At 46.1% G+C, this 18,635-nt stretch overlaps 1 protein-coding gene across 2 annotated transcripts in view; it reads right to left on the bottom strand.

The window, feature by feature from the left end:
* Nucleotides 1-18,635, bottom strand: part of LOC103593392 (unconventional myosin-XVIIIb-like) — a 145,007-nt gene that overhangs the window by 82,350 nt on the left and 44,022 nt on the right. For both annotated transcript variants that reach the window (XM_008576355.1, XM_008576354.1), the window contains exons 9-10: nucleotides 2,840-2,953; nucleotides 1,236-1,352 (exon numbers count right to left, since the gene is read on the bottom strand). In XM_008576355.1, coding sequence (XP_008574577.1) covers nucleotides 1,236-1,352; nucleotides 2,840-2,953 — 231 coding nt within the window. The remainder of the gene's footprint in view (nucleotides 1-1,235; nucleotides 1,353-2,839; nucleotides 2,954-18,635) is intronic.

An 18,635-nucleotide genomic window follows, 5' to 3' on the forward strand; every position in this document is an offset into this window, starting at 1 on the left:
GCCTTCCCTGACCCGCAACCCAGATCAGGATTTGCAGAATCGTATTCATTTCCTTTCTGTACTCATAACTCAGTTGGTAAGTCTGCCCTCTGCTCTGGATGACTATGTGGTAAGGTCTGCCCAGCCCACTAATCTGTGAAGTATATGAGGGCAGGACTGGGATGTGCTTTTGTACAGTATGCTCAGCATTTCTCACAGTGCCTAACACATAGTAACTTCTCAATCAATATTAAATAAATAAATAAAGGATAGATAGATAAGCAGATATAATAGAGAGGTAGATAGGTGGAAGAATGCTTGATGGAATAGGTGTATGGATGGATGGATAAAGGAGTGAATGGATAGATGGGTGGATGGAAGAGTGGATGGACAAGTGGATGGATGGATGGATGACTGGATGGGTAGACAGATAAGTGGCTGGGCAGGTGGATGAGTGGATGCACAAGTGGATGGATGGATGGATGACTGGATGGATGGATGGATAGACAGATAAGTGGCTGGGCAGGTGGATGAGTGGATGCACAAGTGGATGGATGGATAGATGACTGGATGGGTAGACAGATAAGTGGCTGGGCAGGTGGATGAGTGGATGCACAAGTGGATGGCTGGATGGATGGATGGGTAGACAGATAAGTGGCTGGGCAGGTGGATGAGTGGATGGGTAGATAAATGAGTGGGTGGGTAGATGGGTGGATGGATGAGTAGATGGGTGAGTGGATGGATGGATAGATGGGTAGATGAGTGGATGGATGGATGGATGAGTGGATGGGGGGGTGGATGAGTGGATGGGTAGATAGATGAGTGGATGGGAGGGTGGATATGTGGATGGGTAGATAGATGAGTGGATGGGTGGGAGAATGAGTGGGTGGGTGGATGGATGGGTGGATGGACAAATGAGGGAATGGATGGGTGGATGGGAGAATAGATGGATGAATAGATGAGTGGATGGGTGGGTAAGTGGGCAAATAAATGGGTGGGTGGGTAGATGTGTAGATAGATGTATGAATAAATCAAGATGTTTCCTGGTGGAGATGTCCTTTAGAGATGCACATAATATTTGAAGGTGACATTCTCCTCCTTTAAAACCACATAAAATTTAAAATTTCTGTCTATCTCTGTGGTACTTATCCAAGATCCTAACACCAGGTAGTGGTCTGACTACATCACCTTCTCAACATTCCCTACCCATCTGGCCCCAAGCCCCTGAGCTTCTTCCCCCAAGTCTTTTTCAATACCTGAGCAATGAGGTCCTTGTGCTTCTGCATGAGCTCATTCAGGTCATCCTGGTCCTCGTCGATGCGCTTCAGGAGGTCCGCCCTCTCAAACTGCAGCCGGTACAGCTGCTCATCCACCTGACAGAGGCAGGCCAGTGGTTGGGGTGTGCTGGGAGGGTGGGGGGTGGGCAGCAGGGGCCTGATGAAGAGCAGAGGGGCATCGCCTGTGGGTGTGTGAGGGAAGTGAACATGTACATGTGAAGGTGGCCATGCATGCCAACACCTGCCACAGGTATGTGTGTGAGGATGTGTAGTGGCAACAGGGAACTGCATGCTCATTTATGACAGTTCAGTGTGTGTTGTACACTGGGCATGCATGTGACTGCAAATGGTGTGTCTGTGGGTGTGCACACACATGCACATGTGAATGGATTTATGTCTGTGTGTGGATGGATTCCTGCCCAGGAATCTATGGACGCACATTTTAAATGTGCATAGTAGTTATAGGTGAGTGCAAACACCTATACTCTCCCTGAGAACAGGGACTTTGTTCTTTTCACAGGTATATCCCCAGTACTAAGCATCAAGCCTGGCATATAGCAGGGGCTCAATAAATGTGTATTGGTTAGATGGATTCATTTGGATGTATATTTTACCTATGAGGGTGTTTATTTTGTATGCGTGTCTGGTGCTTTTGTATATGAATGTGTACATTAGACCTGTGTGTGCACATGTGTGTGCATATGCATGTGCGTGTAAATGCTGTGGGCAAGCTCTTAATTGGTGTGAACAAAATAAGGGACAAAAGGGCCAACAGGAATCTTGAGACATGCATTTGCCTGTAAGTCTCTGACTATACCTAAATGTTAGGATTTTATACTTGAGTATATTTTAAACCAACCCTGTATACCAAGACAGGGGATGAAGGAACACACACCCAGTTTTTACCAACATAATAGATGCATAATATATGTTCATTCATCCCCATTCAGTGGTGAGCACACAGTAGTTCCACAGTAAATGGCTGGATCTTCTTATTGTAGTGAGCCTAAGTGAGATGTCCTTGTCTCTATTCACAGGAATAGACATGGACTAGCACAACAGTAAGGACCAAATCCCCTTTTATAGTGGTGAGTGCACAGTGGGACTACAACAGATGCATAAGAACCGCTTACTCTGGTGAGCACACTACGGGCACATAATAAGCAGTTGTGTTCCTGCTTAGGGGGCTGAGCAAATGATAGGCTCACATCATATGCACCTTCACAGTGGTGAGCACACATTAGGTCTACGACAGGTTTCCTTGTTTACCTTTACAGAGAGGAGCACACAGTTGACACTCATATATGCTCCTTCACATTTATAATGCTCAGCTTACAGTAGGATGCTTGCACAATCCAAGTATGTTGAGCACCCAGTAGGTCTACAATAAGTGCCCTTGCCCCTCCTATAGAGCTGAGCACCCAGTAGGCCTACAATGAATGTCTGTACCTCCAAGGTGGTACCCAGTAGATCCACAAAAAGTGCCTTGTTTTTCTTATAGTGCTGAGTGCACAGTAGGCCCCCACTAAATCCCAAAGGCCTGCACTGGCTGGGGCCCCACAGCTACAGGTAGGGACGGGTACCAGACTCTTGCTCCGGGTCATGTTCTCCAGCTCGCTGTGCATGCTCTCCAGGTCCACCGTCAGCGCTTTCTGGGTCTTCAAAGCATCCTCACACTTGGCTTCACTCTCCTCCAGCTGGACCGGACAGGAGGTTAAGAAGAAAGAGAAGAGGCCTCCTCATGAGGCTGCCTCCTTGAAAGTCCTTTCCCTCCAGCCCAGCCCAGCCCCTCTCAAGCTGCACAATAATTTACAGGCAACCCTCACGTCTTTGCCACTATTCATCAACCCACAGCTGGCGGAAGTGAATGGATTTGCATTTGAGTCAGTCAGGTTCTAAGCCCACTCAATGTAATTGCACTGCCCCATGGAATAAGGCTAGGCCACCCCTGCTTCGGTGTCGGGACCTATTCCTCAGTTCCATTCAGCAAATACTTGTACTTGCTGAAGCCCACTCAGTGCCAGGCAGGGGGCATGCGGGGAACAACCAAGCCAGCCCCTGCCCTCCCAGGGAAAGACAGGCAGGAACAGGTAATGTCAACCTCTCTGAGAAGTACAGGGAAGAGGGGGGCACTGTGGCAGTGGGAAAACAGCATAGAAGTCAAGAGAGGCTTCCTGGAGGAGGTGTCTTAAAGGTCAGTGGAAACAAACATGCCAGTTTGAAGTTTCTTAACCAGGATTCAGGGTTAAAAGGAGATCTGTGAACCCCCTTTTAAATGGACACAAAGTATTATGCATGTGAGCATTTTCCTAGGTTCACAGCTTCCCCTAGGTTTTCAGAGGTTAAGAGCCACTGACTTAATTAAAGCTCTTTGTCACCCTTTTCTCTCTCATCCTTCCACCTGCCCATAGTAAGCCTTCTATCCTAGCAAAGTTGGGCCATCAAGATAGTACAATTACCTATGTGTGTGACCCCAGAAGACAAACATGCCCTGTTGGAGAAACACATTATCTGCACACAAACCCAAAGTCCATTCTGTGATTGGCAGCTTCCCCTCGATTTCTGAACTCTAGAATTTCCAAGCAGAAAACACCCCTAGAAATCATCTGAGGAAAACACTCAGGGCTCAGAGAGGGGAAGTGCCTTGCCCGAAACCACAAAGTTACAAGAAACAGAAACACAACTAGTATTATTAGACCAGCACACTTTCTAAAATGCCAGGCCACTGTCCCTCCAAAACAGTTAATGACATTGGGGTTGGTGCTAACAGACAGGAGGAAAAAAAAAAAAAAAAGCAAGCAGAGTCCTGCCGAAATGGCATGCATAAATCTCTGATCCCTGAGGCCACTGAGGAAGCGAGGGGCCCCACTGACCTATAAAAAGAAAACAACAGAGCCAAGGTGGAGGCCATCCAAAGACAACTGGCCAAGGCAGGGGGTTCCCCGAGGGTACAGTCCACCTGTAAACATTTTCATCTGCTTCCAAATTGGGGAGAGAATGTCTTCTTCCAAATGTCCAGAAGCTTAGCCCAGATATTAGAGTTATACTAATGATAACGGAAGGAGGGAGAATGGAGGCTGACATTCATGTGAAAATTTCCTGTCAAGTGCCATGATAAAGGCTTTATGTATATTTTTTCTTTTAATCTGTATGCAGGTGCACACTCGTAATATCCCCATTTTACAGATGAGGAAATCGAGTCTGGCAGCAGGGAGGTGCCTAGTCTGAGGGGTGGAGCTCAGCTCGCCTGAGTCTGAGGCTCTACTCAACTCCCACAGCTTTTGCATGCTAACACCTGTAGTTCCAGCCCCACTGCCACCCCTAATACCAGGGGCCACAACCAATGAAACCCCCTTTTCGAACCCCTGAGAACAAGGTATTTCTGCAGTTGGGCTCAGTGCAGGGTTTGGGCAAAGGAGGACTTGGTGGCGCATGTTCCCCAGTGACTGGGAGGGATGGAGACACACTGAGGAAAATGATATTGAGCAAGGGGCAGTAATTGCATTGTTAGAGCATAATTGACAGAAGAAATGAGATGTCAGGCACGATCTTATCTTCTGGCAGGTGACGCCAGGGCATCTGGTGGGCTGGGAGGTGGGAAGGAGCGCTCCTTGGAAGGCAGACAGGGCAAAGCTAGCACCTCATTTGAGCAGAAGTCAGAGACCTCATGAAGGAGAAGCATGTAAGCTAAGATCTAAAGGATGCAAAGGAGACAGACCTGTGCAGATTGAGGAGGAAGAGGGCCATGTGGGAGGCCATGGCACATGCAAAGGCCCTGAGGCAGAGACAGGAACAAACATGCTGCTGAGAAACAGAAAGACCAGTGTGGCCAGACAGCTGTACAGAGAGGGAGAGAAGGTGATGCTGAAGAGGTAGATGGGGTCACATTGGTGAGGCTGTGAGCCAGGCTGCAAAGCTTAGATTTTGTTTCAGTCTGTAAAGAAGCCACTGATGGTTTCTAAGGAGATAGGTGGCATGATCTCCCTCTGGTTGCTGTCAGGAGGATGGGCTTTAGTGGAAAGTGAATGGAAATATGGCAGCCAGTGTGGATGCCATTGTGGTCCTCCAGGAAGGAGCCGGTGGAGCTGCTCCTCCCAGGGTGGAAGGGGTAGAAGTGGAGAGACATGGAAGGATCTGCATGGTGGGGCATGCAAAGAACAAAAGGTCTGGGCAGGCAGGAGCAGATGGGCCATCACGGGAGATGATGTCAGATAACTAATGGTGGAGAGGGAGGCGACATGCAGGGCCTCGCTGTCAAGCTGAAGAGCTCGGCCCAGAGCCAGGAGGCAAGCGAGAAGCATTTCAAGTAGTCAATGGGGCAGAGCCGTGCATGGTGACAACAGTCCCCATCTGCTGAGCACCTCCTTCTGCTGAGATTTCATCAGTATGATCCCGCCCATCCTCAGAGCCACTGGAGAAGGAGGCGCTATTTTTAGCCCCATTTTACAGATGGGGTATGGTGTCTGATCCAGAAATGCTCCGTCCTTTCCCTTCTCTCCTTGGAGCAAGGAGGGAGAGGGACACCTCTTCCCAGACAGAGATGAACACAGAGAGCACAGTAAACGGGGCAGCTGCTGGCATTCTGAGCTCACAGCAGATTGGAGACAGGATTATCTCTCCTGTAGTGCTTTTGGCATTAACAGCCACACCTGCTACCCTTGCCTGGGGACCATTTTCAGGGCACCGTGCTTTCTCTGCCTTGCTTCCTTAAAGCCCATAACACCTCTAAGAGAAAGGTTTCATCATTAAGACTTTGATAAATGAGGAAACCAAGGCTGACAGAGGGGAAGTGACTTGCCCACAGTCACACAGCTCTCAGTGGATAAGCCTGGCTGATCCAACTCCTGGGTTCCAGCTTTTAACTGCTGACGTCACCTGTCCCTCATGGAAAGCCACTCACTGGAAAGTCTGACCACACAGGTAGAAAGGATTAAAATAAAGGTACAGCTTCACCGCAGAGTGGTTTGGTGCTCTACTGGAAGCCAGGTAGGCAGTGTCATGAGCTCCTGGACTAGGTTGGGGTCTGTAGAATGACAGAGTTTGAATAAATGTGGTGGCATCAACATGGCATTCTCCAAGGAAACATGCATCATACCTGGAGCCTTCTGGAAATGAACAAATAAGTCTATTCCAAGGAGAGAGGAAGAAACCAACTTTTACTGGCACTTACTAAGTCCACATTTCATCATGTGAATGGTTCAGAGCTTTAGTACGGGAGCCAGAACTGGGAGACTGGCCTCTCCCAGTAAGTCACTTAATCTTGCTATGCCTCAGTTTCCTCATTTGTAAAATGGGGACAGTTACGTCAAAGGATCTATGTGGGATAAATGAGGGAAAACATGCTTAGTGTGGTGCCCCGCATTGAGCAAACATTACAAAGTACTGACAGTTGTTATTGTGGCTGTGAATCCATTTATCTCCAGAACAGCCTGAGAAGTGGGGCTTTCTAATTCCATTTTTGAGATGAAGAAAAGAGACCAAAATAACTGCACAAGATCACACAGCCAGGATGAGCAGGGACTCAGCACTGACCATCTTAAGGAGGAATTTCAAGCTTCCTGCCAACTGGCATGGGTGGGGGGAGGTCACTGATCCCAGAGGCACACAAATCAGGCAGGTTCAGATTTGGGATCTGGATGGGCAAGACCAGACATTTCCCAGCCCAAGACATCTACTGGGCAGGCTCTGGGCTGCTGCTGACAAGCCGTCTTAATGTCGAGCTTTAAAAGTTTCAATTTATTACACTTTAGGGAATGGGAAGAAATACGGGGCCATGTTGGGCTGATTTTCCATTATGGATGACCTGGCATAAGAATAACTCACTGCACATTATTTCCATATTGAGGCTGTTTGAGTGATGTTTTTATGAAGCCGGGTGGCAAGTCATGTTAGGGCCAAGATCAAATCCGTCAGTGGTGCGACACTCGCCCAACACTGCTTTGAAAATGTCTTTCCCAGGAGGAGCTCCAGGAGGAGCAGTCAGAGAGCAGAGGCGAACCAAGGCAGCCAGTTGACAAGTGACTCCTCCAGAAGGGGTCTTGGCATCTGTGCCCCAGCCCTGACAACCAGCTTGGCAACAAGGACCCGAGGTGACAGCCAATGCTTCACACCTTTCCATTCCACATCACCATCACATCCCCATGGACAAGGCGTCTTGTGTTCATATCAAACCTTCACAATCCAGAGGGGGAGGTTTAGGGTACGACAAAGGTCCTGTGATTTCCTTCTCTCTCCTGACCTAGTGTGGGGCTGGACATCAATAGACCCTCAACAACACAACTGATTTTAGTTTAAGTTCATCAAGTTCTTCTTTCTCTTTCACATTTTACTTCTGGTAAAATCAGTATAATAATGGCACAAGTATGTAGGTACAAAGCACAAAAACACCTTCAACAGCTAGAAAACACATCTCCCTCTCACACATGTTCAGTCATTCTACTGTTGGCTAATTAAATCACCAGCCTTCCCTAGAACTGCTTACATTCTGAAGGCCAGGAGTCTAAGGAGGGCTTCATTTCCTCAGCGGTCCCTTGAGATAGAACCCCTCCCTCTATTTCATGGGTATATGCCCTTTCTCGGTCCTCCCCAAACGATAGCTGTAGATGGGAACACACTTTCCGACCTATGCATAAATTAAGTGTTGCTAAGCTTTGGCCTGGTGATATTTGGCAAGGCCCTGACTCTTCAGTGATTGTGAGAGGATGCTGAAGTTCCTTGAAGTCTGGAGTTCACAGGAGCAAGATGAGATGAGTGCCATCTAGGATCAAAGGAGAGGAGGGAGTAGAGGTTGCATTCTCTCAATATGGCCTTCTCATCTGCCACGAGGGGGATGTGCAGCCTCATCCAGCATCTCATGGTGGTTAGGACCAGACCCAGAGATCAGGCAGAACTTGATTCCAGTCCCAGCTCCTGTATCTATGATACTGTGACCTTGAGCAGGTTATTCAGCCTCTCTGAGCTTTGGTTTTCTCCATCCACAAAATGGGGGAGATAATGGTTTGTGTTCACTGAACAGGACTGCTGAGTACAGTTGTGTCAGTTGTGCACTGCACAAGCCTAGGGGATGCTGCCTTGGGTTGAGTGTCCCCCCAAAACTTAGTCCCCACTGTGACAGTGTAAAGAGGGTGGGAAGTCCTGTTATGGTAATTGAAAGATGGGGCCTTGAAGAGGTGATTAGATTGTAGGACCATGCTGTAGTGAACAAATTAATAATAGTGCTCGAGGCATGGTTTTAAGGGCTTTAAAAGAAGAGCACATGAGAAGTTTTCTCTCTCTACTCTGACATTTTCTGCCATATGAGACCCTTGGGTCACTGTCACTACCACCAAGACCCTCACCAGATGTGCTCCCTGGCCTTTGGACTTCACAGCTTCCAAAATCATAAGCAAATAAATTTCATATTCTTTATAAATCACTCAGTTCTGTGTATTTTGTTATAAGCATCAAAAACAGACTAATACAAATGTCATGCACATAGAGTACAAGGATGAGCTTGTACTCTGTGTCAGACACTTTTCTGAATCCTTTTCATGTATTAACTTATTTAACTTTCACAACAACACTCAGGCAGTGTTAGTAGCTATTCCTGTTATTGTAGTTGAGGAAACAGGAATGAAAAGATCAAATGACTTACCAAAGGTTACACAATTACTAAATGGCAGAGCTGGGATATAAATCCAGGCAGTCTGGCCACCAAGTTCCCACTCCGAACCATTACATTGCACTCTCTCTGACACAGCAGTGCCCATAATCCATGCTATGTAGGGAAATCTGGGATGGCACCTGCCAGCATCTACTCCCTGCCTCTTTTGATAGCAGCACCCCATATTTCCTGTGAGGAATGTCCATTCCCCAAATATCCATATGCTTCTGATGGTGCTGACCTCTCCCCCTGCCCCCCACCAGCCAAGAGAACGCCATGTGAGCCAGCCTAGCCAATCAGAGTGTCACTTCCTGTTGGCCATAGTGGTCAGTTCTGGGGTAGAAACATGGCTGACACCAGGCCTTTTGCTGGGACTAGGTAAACAAAGTTTGCTCTTTCTGAAGCAGGAAAAAAGCTTGAAATGTCTGGGCCCCTCTTCCCACCAAGAAGGAAGAGTCTGCCTAAGAATACAAGTTGACACTGAGGTAACTGAGCCAAGAGGTGGCAAGAGACACATTCTTGATGTCATGGTTGGAACACCGAGATCCAGCCAAGCCTGAAGGCAGTCCTAGCCTCGGATATTTGGGCCAGTAACTTCCCTTTTTCTATTCAAACCAATTTGAGTTGCGTTTCTATCACCCAGAACCCAGATACGGGGTTGAGTAAGTGAGTTAAAGGAGATCATGCATACACAGTGTTAGCCACAGAGTAAACACCCAAAACCATTGGTGATAGTGTTTGTTGATGCTAGTCTGCCAAAAAGTTGAATCCAAGTGGTCCCATCCACAACCCTGTGATAGAATAACAGTCACTTACTGTCTACCTGTACTGTGTATGGATCCCTACCCAAAGCGGGTGTTCCCTCTTCCCAAATGCTCAGTGAGGGAGAAGGGAGGGAAGAAGATTTAAACGCTCACTGTATTAGATATTCACTATCACTATAGCGCACAAGAGCCTGCAAGGAAGAAATCAGCCCTCATCATTTTGCAAATGAGGAAACCGCACCTGGGGAGAAGTGACTTGCCGAAGGTCAGACTGGAGTCTGAGTCAGTGCGACTCCAAACGATGCTATTACTGGGCCCCTACACAGCCCCCTCTGCACACAAGTGTTTGTTGCTGAGTACATCCCAGGCGTTCTCTCCCCAACACCCACCTCCTTTTCATTCAGTGCGAGGGCAATTGAGATTCCCATCACATAGACGTCAACTACAAACCGATGAATAGCATTGCTTTTCTATGCGAAGCCATCTGCCTGCTTTAAATACCTGGGTAAAATGTTTGCTTTGGACTTATTAAGCTACTAGATGAGTTGGCTAGACATATGGAATGAGGTGGGGAGAGGAAAAATTTTTGATATTTCAGCAGAGCAGTTAGAACCTGGATTTCTAGAACTGGTTGAACAGCTCAGGGAATTTAAAAGTACTGCATCACAAATGCCACAGGGGGAAAGCACTCTTTTTAAGAATTGGTGTCTTCAGAGCACTAATCTCAACACATTCCAGGCCTTGACATCTCATCAGAGCACAGAAGAATCAACATTTGGCATTAAGGTTTTCCCTGAAGGGTATCCCCCACAGCTCAAACTATAGATGGCCTTAACATCAAACAAAATTGTTAAAGGCAGACATACAAAAAATGTTCGGTCAGGTCCACCAGTGGTCAGAAGTCTGAGGACAGTGGCCCCAAGGAGAAATTTCCTAAGACTGTACGGTAGCTACCCTACATGCCTTTGATCTCAAACTATTCGGGCATGTACTAAACATTCCATAATTTTCCTTACATACTGCTAGGGGACCATCCTTTACTGATGCATCAAAACTCTCTCTAAATATTTACTTTTCCATCTTCTTCAGAGTAGTAATAATCATTATTTTTAGTAGCAGTAGAATAACAATAACTACTCACTATTGAATGTTTACCATGTTGCTACAGACTGAATTGTGTCTCCCCTAAATTCATATGTTGAAGCCCAAACCCCCAGCGTGATGGTATTTGGAGATAGGGGCCTTTGGGAGGTAATAAGGCTTAGATGGGGTCACGAAGATGGGCCACCATGATGGGATCAGTGTCCTCAGAAGGAGAGACACCAGAGAGTTTTCTTTTTCTCTCTCCACCATGTGAAGACACAGCAAGAAGGCAGCTGTCTGTCTGCAAGCCAGGGAGACAGCCTTCACCAGAACCCAGCCATGCTGGCGCCCTGATCTCAGAATTCCAGCCTCTAAACTGTGAGAAATAAACTTCTGTTATTGAAGCCACCTAGCCTATGGTATTTTGACATGGCAGCCTGAGCTGATTAAGATATCCATATAAGTTAATGTCTAACATATAAAATCTCTGTGAAGTAGATGTTTGCATCTCCATTTTATAAATAAGAAAACTGAGGCTCAGAGAGATTAGCTAACTTGTCAAAATCACACAGTTAATAATAAATAAAGGTCCCAGAACTTGAACTGAGGTTTCTTCGAAATGCACAGCTTTTTCCTGCACCACCTGCTGAGTGAAGCAGATCTCCTTTCACTTGTCTTCAGTCTATTTCTTTGAGGGTTCAAGAGTCCTCCTCATTTTTTGTGTTATAGGATTTAAGGACTGCTCAGGTCTGCCATGATTGAACAGACTTCAAAAGCTTCCTTCCTACCCTCCTCCCTGGTGGTGGTGGATTTGGAGCACACTGATGCTCCAAAGAAAGAAAGAAAAAAATAGAAAAGCAGGATAAAATATCAAAAAAAAGGGCCACCCTGCCTCCTATCTCTTTCCTGCACCCTCTTTTAGTATATTCCGGCGTCCCACAGCTGCCCTAAACAGCACAGCTCCATGTCTGTTCCTACCACACAGCCGGCTCCTGAGGGCCACCCGGGTGTGGCTCGACTCTGAGTCCCCACATAGTAGGGACTCAGTACACATGCACTGAGGGACCGAGACAGAGACATGGGCTCAGCACCATCAGTGACCTGCCCTGGTCAGCCGCGGCTACCTGGCTGCAGCTGGAGCATGATCATGACCTGTGCTGCTGGCGCATTCCTGATTCCCAAGAAGAGCCTATTTCCTGACACGCACCCCGGCTCCTCTGTCTCCTCCATGCACAGGAAGGAAGAGGGGCAGGACCCTTTCTGTAGGAGGAAATGAACTGGAGAGGGCGGGTGACCACAGCCTTGTTCACCAAATCCCAGATGCCCAAGCTGATCCCTTTTATTAAAGCTGGAAGGAGGACACTTAGGGAGACACGAGGGAAGCCCATTCCAGTCCTGGCCGGGGAAAGGTCAGAGAGCATTCTAATGAGATTTCCCTTTAATAAGGAGGTTCTTTTGCTAAAAAGAAAACACACACCCCACGCACCCACACACATGTGCATGCATACTTACGTGCATGCACGTGCACGCGCGCACACACACACACACACGAAAACCACCAATGTGGTTCAAATCTTAGAAGAAACTCATTGGGCAATGGTAGAACGATTATCGAGTCCTGGCCTGGAGATGGGACTTTCATCCTCAACCAGTTCTACTTAACCAGAATATGTAGCTAACCAGAACACCCTCTGCCTGATAACCGATTTAAAATTTGGAGTCTAAGATACCTAAGACTGATAAATTAGATTAAATCAAAATCAAGAATTTTTCTTTCTGAAAAGACACTAAGAAAATGTAATGCAAAATCATAAAGTGGGAGAAGCTATGTGTAATAGAAATATCTAGCAAAGACGGGCCGGCCCGGTGGCGCACTGCTACTGTGCGCCGCTTGGGAGCGTGGCGGTGCTCCCGCCGAGGGTTCGGATCCCACATACAGACCGGCCGCTCACTGGCTGAGCGAGGTGCGGGTGCAACGCCGAGGGTTGTGATCCCGTTGCCGGTCCCGGTCCGGTACGGGCACGACACTGAGGGTTGAGATCCGTTGCCGGTCACGAAAAATGACAAAAAGGAAAAAAAAAAAAAAAAAAGAAATATCTAGCAAAGAGATTTTATCCAAAATCTCCTATAAATCACTAAGAAAATATAGACAACCCAACAGAAAAATGAGCATACACCTTGAACAGGTAAAAGTAGATACTGAATGGCTGATATACTTCAAAAAGGTGATCCACCTCATTAGTCACCAGGAAAATGCAAAACAGAACCACAAATACCCCCTCCCACAGAACGGCTAAATGCAAATGACTCACAGTGCTGAGTACTGGCCTGGATAGGAAGCCAGGGGAACTTTCATATTCTGCTGGCAGAGTGTAAATGCCTACACTTTGGAAAACCATTTGGTAGAATCAATTAAAGTCAAAGAAACATGTGTACAATGATCTGGAGAGATCACATTTCTAAATATACACCCTGTAGAAATGTACACACTTGTACACCCCCAAATAAAATAACATGTAAAAATGTACACAGAGATTCTATTCATAATAACAAAAATCTAGACTCAACCCACATGTCTATCAACAGCAACACAGATACATTACGGTATAGCCACATAAAACAGCAAGAAGAATGAAACAATTACCACACATAATAATAGCAATAAATCTCATATGCACAAATACAGAAAGAAAAAAAAAAAAGCAAGGGACGAGGCCAGCACATGCAAATGCTGAGAATTTATCTAAGGAGCAACATGGGAGACAACAGAGAACAGGCCTCCTTGGAAGGGGACAGACTCTTAAACTGGAGCCTAATTTGTCACCCACTCTCCTGAATCCACTGGGTACCTTGAGGGAGGAAGGGGGAGGACCGGGGGATTGCTTTTATCTCCTCCAGGATTACTTAGTGTTTGAGACATTGGCACTAGGACAACCCTGTTTTCCTGGGACTTTCCTAGTTTTGAAATTGAAGGCTTGTGACCCAGGAACCTCATCCTACACAAATCCAAATGGCTTTGGAAAAAAAAAAAAGACGGGATTCGAATTCCAGTTCACTTGAATGGAGGAACATTCAACGATGTGATTGGCCTGAACTCTCCAAAAATGTCAATGTCATAAAAGACCAAGAAAGAATGAAGAATGACGGCCTCATGAAAACCGAATGCGAGCCGTTTGCATTCTGGGCCTTGGATTGCAAACTTCAAGAAATATTGTTATAAAGGATAAAGTAGAGCGATTGGCAGAATGTGGATATTAGCAGATAAGATCAGAAGTCTGCAAACTTTTTCTTCAAGGGCCTGATAGTAAATATTTTATGCTTGGCAAGCCAAGAGGCAAAATTGAAGACATATGTAGGTATGTATATAACCGTCTTAAAGGTATCCATTTAAAAACATAAAAAAAATTCTTTACTTACATGCCATAATAAAACAAAAAATAATTTAATAAAAAAATAGGTGGTGGGCTGGATTTGGACTGTGGCCCCAAGTTTGCTAACCCTTGGATTAGAAAATAGCATTTTAATCAATATTAAATTTTTTATTTTGATTAGGATAAAGGGGAATTATGCCTTTCAGTTGTTTGCAAATAATTCAGAAAATGTAATTTAGAGAGAGAATGATAAAGCAAATGTGGCAAAATGTTAAAAATTAGTGAATCTGGGTGAAGGATTCACAGAGCCCTTTGAACTATTCTTGCAACTTCTCTGTAAGTTTTTAATTCTTTCAAAATAAAATTAAAAGAAAAAAATCCTAGTTCCACCTAACTGACTTTGGGCAACTTTCCTATATACTGAGCATCCTCCCATAAAAAATGGGCATAAAACTAGCTGCCTCCTGTGGAGACTCACCGCCCATCTGGTTCGTTCCCACTCATTTGCTGAGCACTTGCTGTATACAGGCATACTCCTACACACTGGCCCCAAACTGAAAGGCCCCTGATCTCTCAGAATTCACTACATTCAAGTGGGTGTAGGGCTAGGTCATGATGCCAAAGTGCTTGGCACTATTCCTGACAGAATAGAAATAATCAACGTTCACCATCAACATCGTTGTTGTTAAGATGGTTATTATTGCCTCAGTGGGTGGGGCCTCCATGGCTAAAAGGTAACAGTTTCTTTTGCGGAGAAGATGGCACTTCCTGCCTGTAATGAAACCAGGATCTTCTAACTTCGTACATCACAGCATTGAAAGTGTCAATATTGGAAGGGTGGGGAGACTCGCAATAGCCATGTTTTTAACCCATTGCAATTTGGTCTTTACCTCCTCTGACAAGAGGTTATGTTAATATTGAATCAACTCACTCCAACATAATCTTTTTGAAAAAAGGAGTCTGTCTTCAAATTAAACCTGGAGTGAGGCCACCTGTCCTGTGGTTCCTGGCTGGGAAGTGTTCCCAAGGTGCCCACTCACACAAAAGACTCCCATCAGGGTCATCTTCCCAGAACTTACTAATTATTTCCAATGTTTTGTGGAAGCATAGATGACACTCAGTGACAAATATCCCAGTTAAGGGCACTGGGATGAATCCAAGGTTATCAGTCTGCTAGGCACTAATGGGGAGCATCAGGCCATTAGCTAAGCACCGCTAGGAGTTCACAGGGTGTAAGACACACCATGCCTAACACACCCCCTGCCAAGTGAACACCACAGCTGAGCCAGGATCCCCAAATGGCAGGGCCTACAAGAACACTTGGGGATTCCAGGAGGGATGTGACAGCCCAGAGACAGCAGCAGGCTGACAGGAGGTAGGTGGGTGGTATGGGGTAGTGGTTAAACTCCCAGGTGCTAGAGTCAGACTCCCTGGGTTCATATCCTGGCTCCACCTCTTATTACCTCTGTGACTTTGGATCAATTTTTTAATATGTTTACTCATCCTTATCTCTGCCTTTAAGAAGTTGGAAAGAAAGTGAGGGAAAGAGGCAAGCAAAAGGATAATCACAAGAGAGTGATAAGTACTAACCTAGGGATAAACCCCGGAGACTGTCAGAAAAGAGAGGTGAAGCCCTCACCCAGCCTGTGGTGTCAGAGATGGCTCCAAGAGAGGATGCCCAAACTCAAGTTCAAAGGATACAAAGATGTTCTTCAGGCAAAGCAGGATCTCAGGGAAGAAGCAAGAGCCCAGCAGAGTGTGCAGCTTGGGCAAAGGTGAACAGGTGACAACAGGTGTGGGAGACACCAATCCATTCTCAGCTACTGAAGAAGGGTGACAGGAGAGTAGGAGCTGGACAGTCCATGCTTGCAGGTCAAGTTAAGGAACCCGGACTTTATGCAGAGAGCAATGGGGAACTACTGAGGGAGGTTGAACACAAAGAGCCAAGATAATGTTTAAATTTTAAAATTCTCTCTCCAAAGACGAGGCGGCAGATAGATTGCTCGAATGAGACCAGAGGCCAGCAGACTTGAGGGAAGTCTAAGTGAGTGGGATACAGGTGGCCTGTAATAAGAGCAGGGAGAGAGGAGGGGATGAATTTCAGAGCTATTTGGGGGGGTACAATGACTAGGACTTGATGGCAGCTTTGTCCTCAGCAGCAAGGCATGAATATAGCCCCCAGCATGAATTAAGGAAACAGCTACGGAGTTCAGTGAAAACTCTTCTTTATTTCCTCTGGGGAGGAGATGAAGGTGAAGGCATGAATCGAACAGGGCTGGGAGAAACAACCACTGCCTTGGAGCAGACATCGTCTTCCACTTTCTCCTTGGAACCAGGTGCCAGCATCTGCTACGCACAGATGTTATTTATGCACAGCGATTATCTCAATTATATATCTTGGTTGTTGGAATTGCTCCTGTCTCCAGATTAGTTTGTTTCCAGTGAAAATATTCCATGGGAATTAATTAGTAATTGGCTCCAAAAGAACAGGTGTCATTAGATCAACCCCACACCTTGTTTTCCATACCTGTTCCACAAGGTCTTATAAAATTATGTGCCCAGAAATCAAAGTCTTCCAACAGCTGACACTGATGAGTGGAAGCAAGGGAGCCAGTGGGGAGCACTGTATTTTTAAATCATTGCCTTAGAGTTTTCAATTTAGAGAATTTGTCTTAGTCAGTTTTCTGTTGCTTATAACAGAATACCTGACACTGGGTAATTTATGAAGAAACAAAATTTATTTCTTACAGTTTTGGAGGCTTGGAAGTCCAAGGTCAAGAGATACATTTGGTGAAAGCCTAATTCCTGAAGAAGACTCTCTGCAAAGTTCCAAAACAGCACAGGACATTTCATGGCAGGAGGGTGAGAGCCTGCTAACATTTTCTCTTCCTCTTGTTATAAAGCCCCCAGTCTACTCTCTGATAACCCATTAATCCATTATCCCATTCATAAATCCATTAACCCCTCATGATCTAACTACCTCTTAAACACCCCATCTTTCAAATACCACATTGGGGATTAAGCTTCGATGTGAGCATTGGAGGGGACAAACATTCAAACCACAGCTCTTTGCACCAACCCAATCAGCCTTCTCATTGGGATTATCATGCCTTCTTATCATGTGAGAAAATGGAGTCTACAGAATGCAGGATGACTTGCCTAGGATCATCCAGCTAGTTAAGTAGCAGAGGCAGGATTTAAACCCGAGAAGTGTACTTCTTTGACATTGCCTTCCAGAGTCCTCTGTGTTTTATCAAGAGGATCTTAAGACTCAGGTGTTCACTGAAATCTATCTAAGGCTTCCAATGGAGCAAAACTGGGTGGAAAGAGCCAAATGGTTCTCTTAGGGCTGTAGATAGTGGGGCAGTTGGCAGAGGGGATGCCTGCCCATATGGAGAGAAGATGCTCTGTCTAAAGGATGCTCTGATGCTGCTGGTTCAGCCTGATATTCTGTATATCAGGGCTCCAGTGCTTTAGCTGGGGACTGAAATCTTGCCATTTTTTTTTTAAAGTGCTTTTGGCCATGCCCTCTTCTGCTCTATAACTTTCTATGGCTCCCTATCACTTTGGCATAGAGCCTAAACTCCTAAGCCAGGCTGATGGAAACATTCATGAGCTAGCTCCAGCCTCCATTACTGACAATACCCTCTCTGCCTTTACCTTCTGGGCACTTTATACTCCAGCAATCCCTCTGCCCGTTTATGCTCTTTTGTTTTCTCCTAAAATGCCCACATTCATCTTACCTAACAGCAGTCCATTTCCATCTTTAAAGAGACAGCCAAAGATACCAGCTCCTTTCTCAAAGCAAAATGAAGGGTTTCCTCTTTAGTTAAATCCAAACATTCCTCCCATAAAGAGTTCATCACCCTGCCTTACAACAGTCTGCTTCTAGGTCTGCCTCTCACCTGGACTGGGAGCCCCTCAAGGGCAGGGTCCTTGTCATCTCCTCTTTATCCCTGCAGCCTGGCCCCAAATTCGGGCCACAGTGGAGATCGTATTTGCAGAATAAATACAGTTTTCCAATAGCCAAATTCAAACACATTCTCTTTTTTTTTTTTTTTTGTCCTTTTTGAGACCGGCAGCACCACGCTCAGTCAGTGAGCGCCCCGGCCATCCCTATATAGGATCCGAACCTGCGGCGGGAGCGCTGCTGCGTTCCCAGCGCCGCACTCTCCCGAGTGCACCATGGGCTCAGCCCCAAACACATTCTCTTATCTGTGCCCTTTAGAGAATGAACCTTTCTCTAGGTTATCCATCATCCATCAGAGTAAGTGAGCCATAAAGACCATAAAGTCCATTCAAGTTTCTGAAGCCCTAACTGGCCTTACTTCATTGGGCCCTACAAGCACTGGGGACATCTAGCAATGATGACACTCCATGTTAGGAAAAGGGTTTGGGGATGTCACGTCACACACTGAAGATCACAAAATTAGCAAGCGCTGGATCCAGTTCCTTGATTCAAAATTTAATTCATCTTAAAATAGTTGGAGGGGGGCCTCGGGCCTTGGCCACGTCCCCC

This window comes from Galeopterus variegatus, unplaced genomic scaffold (assembly GCF_000696425.1).
Source record: "Galeopterus variegatus unplaced genomic scaffold, G_variegatus-3.0.2 Scaffold1337, whole genome shotgun sequence".
Lineage (NCBI taxonomy): Eukaryota > Metazoa > Chordata > Mammalia > Dermoptera > Cynocephalidae > Galeopterus > Galeopterus variegatus.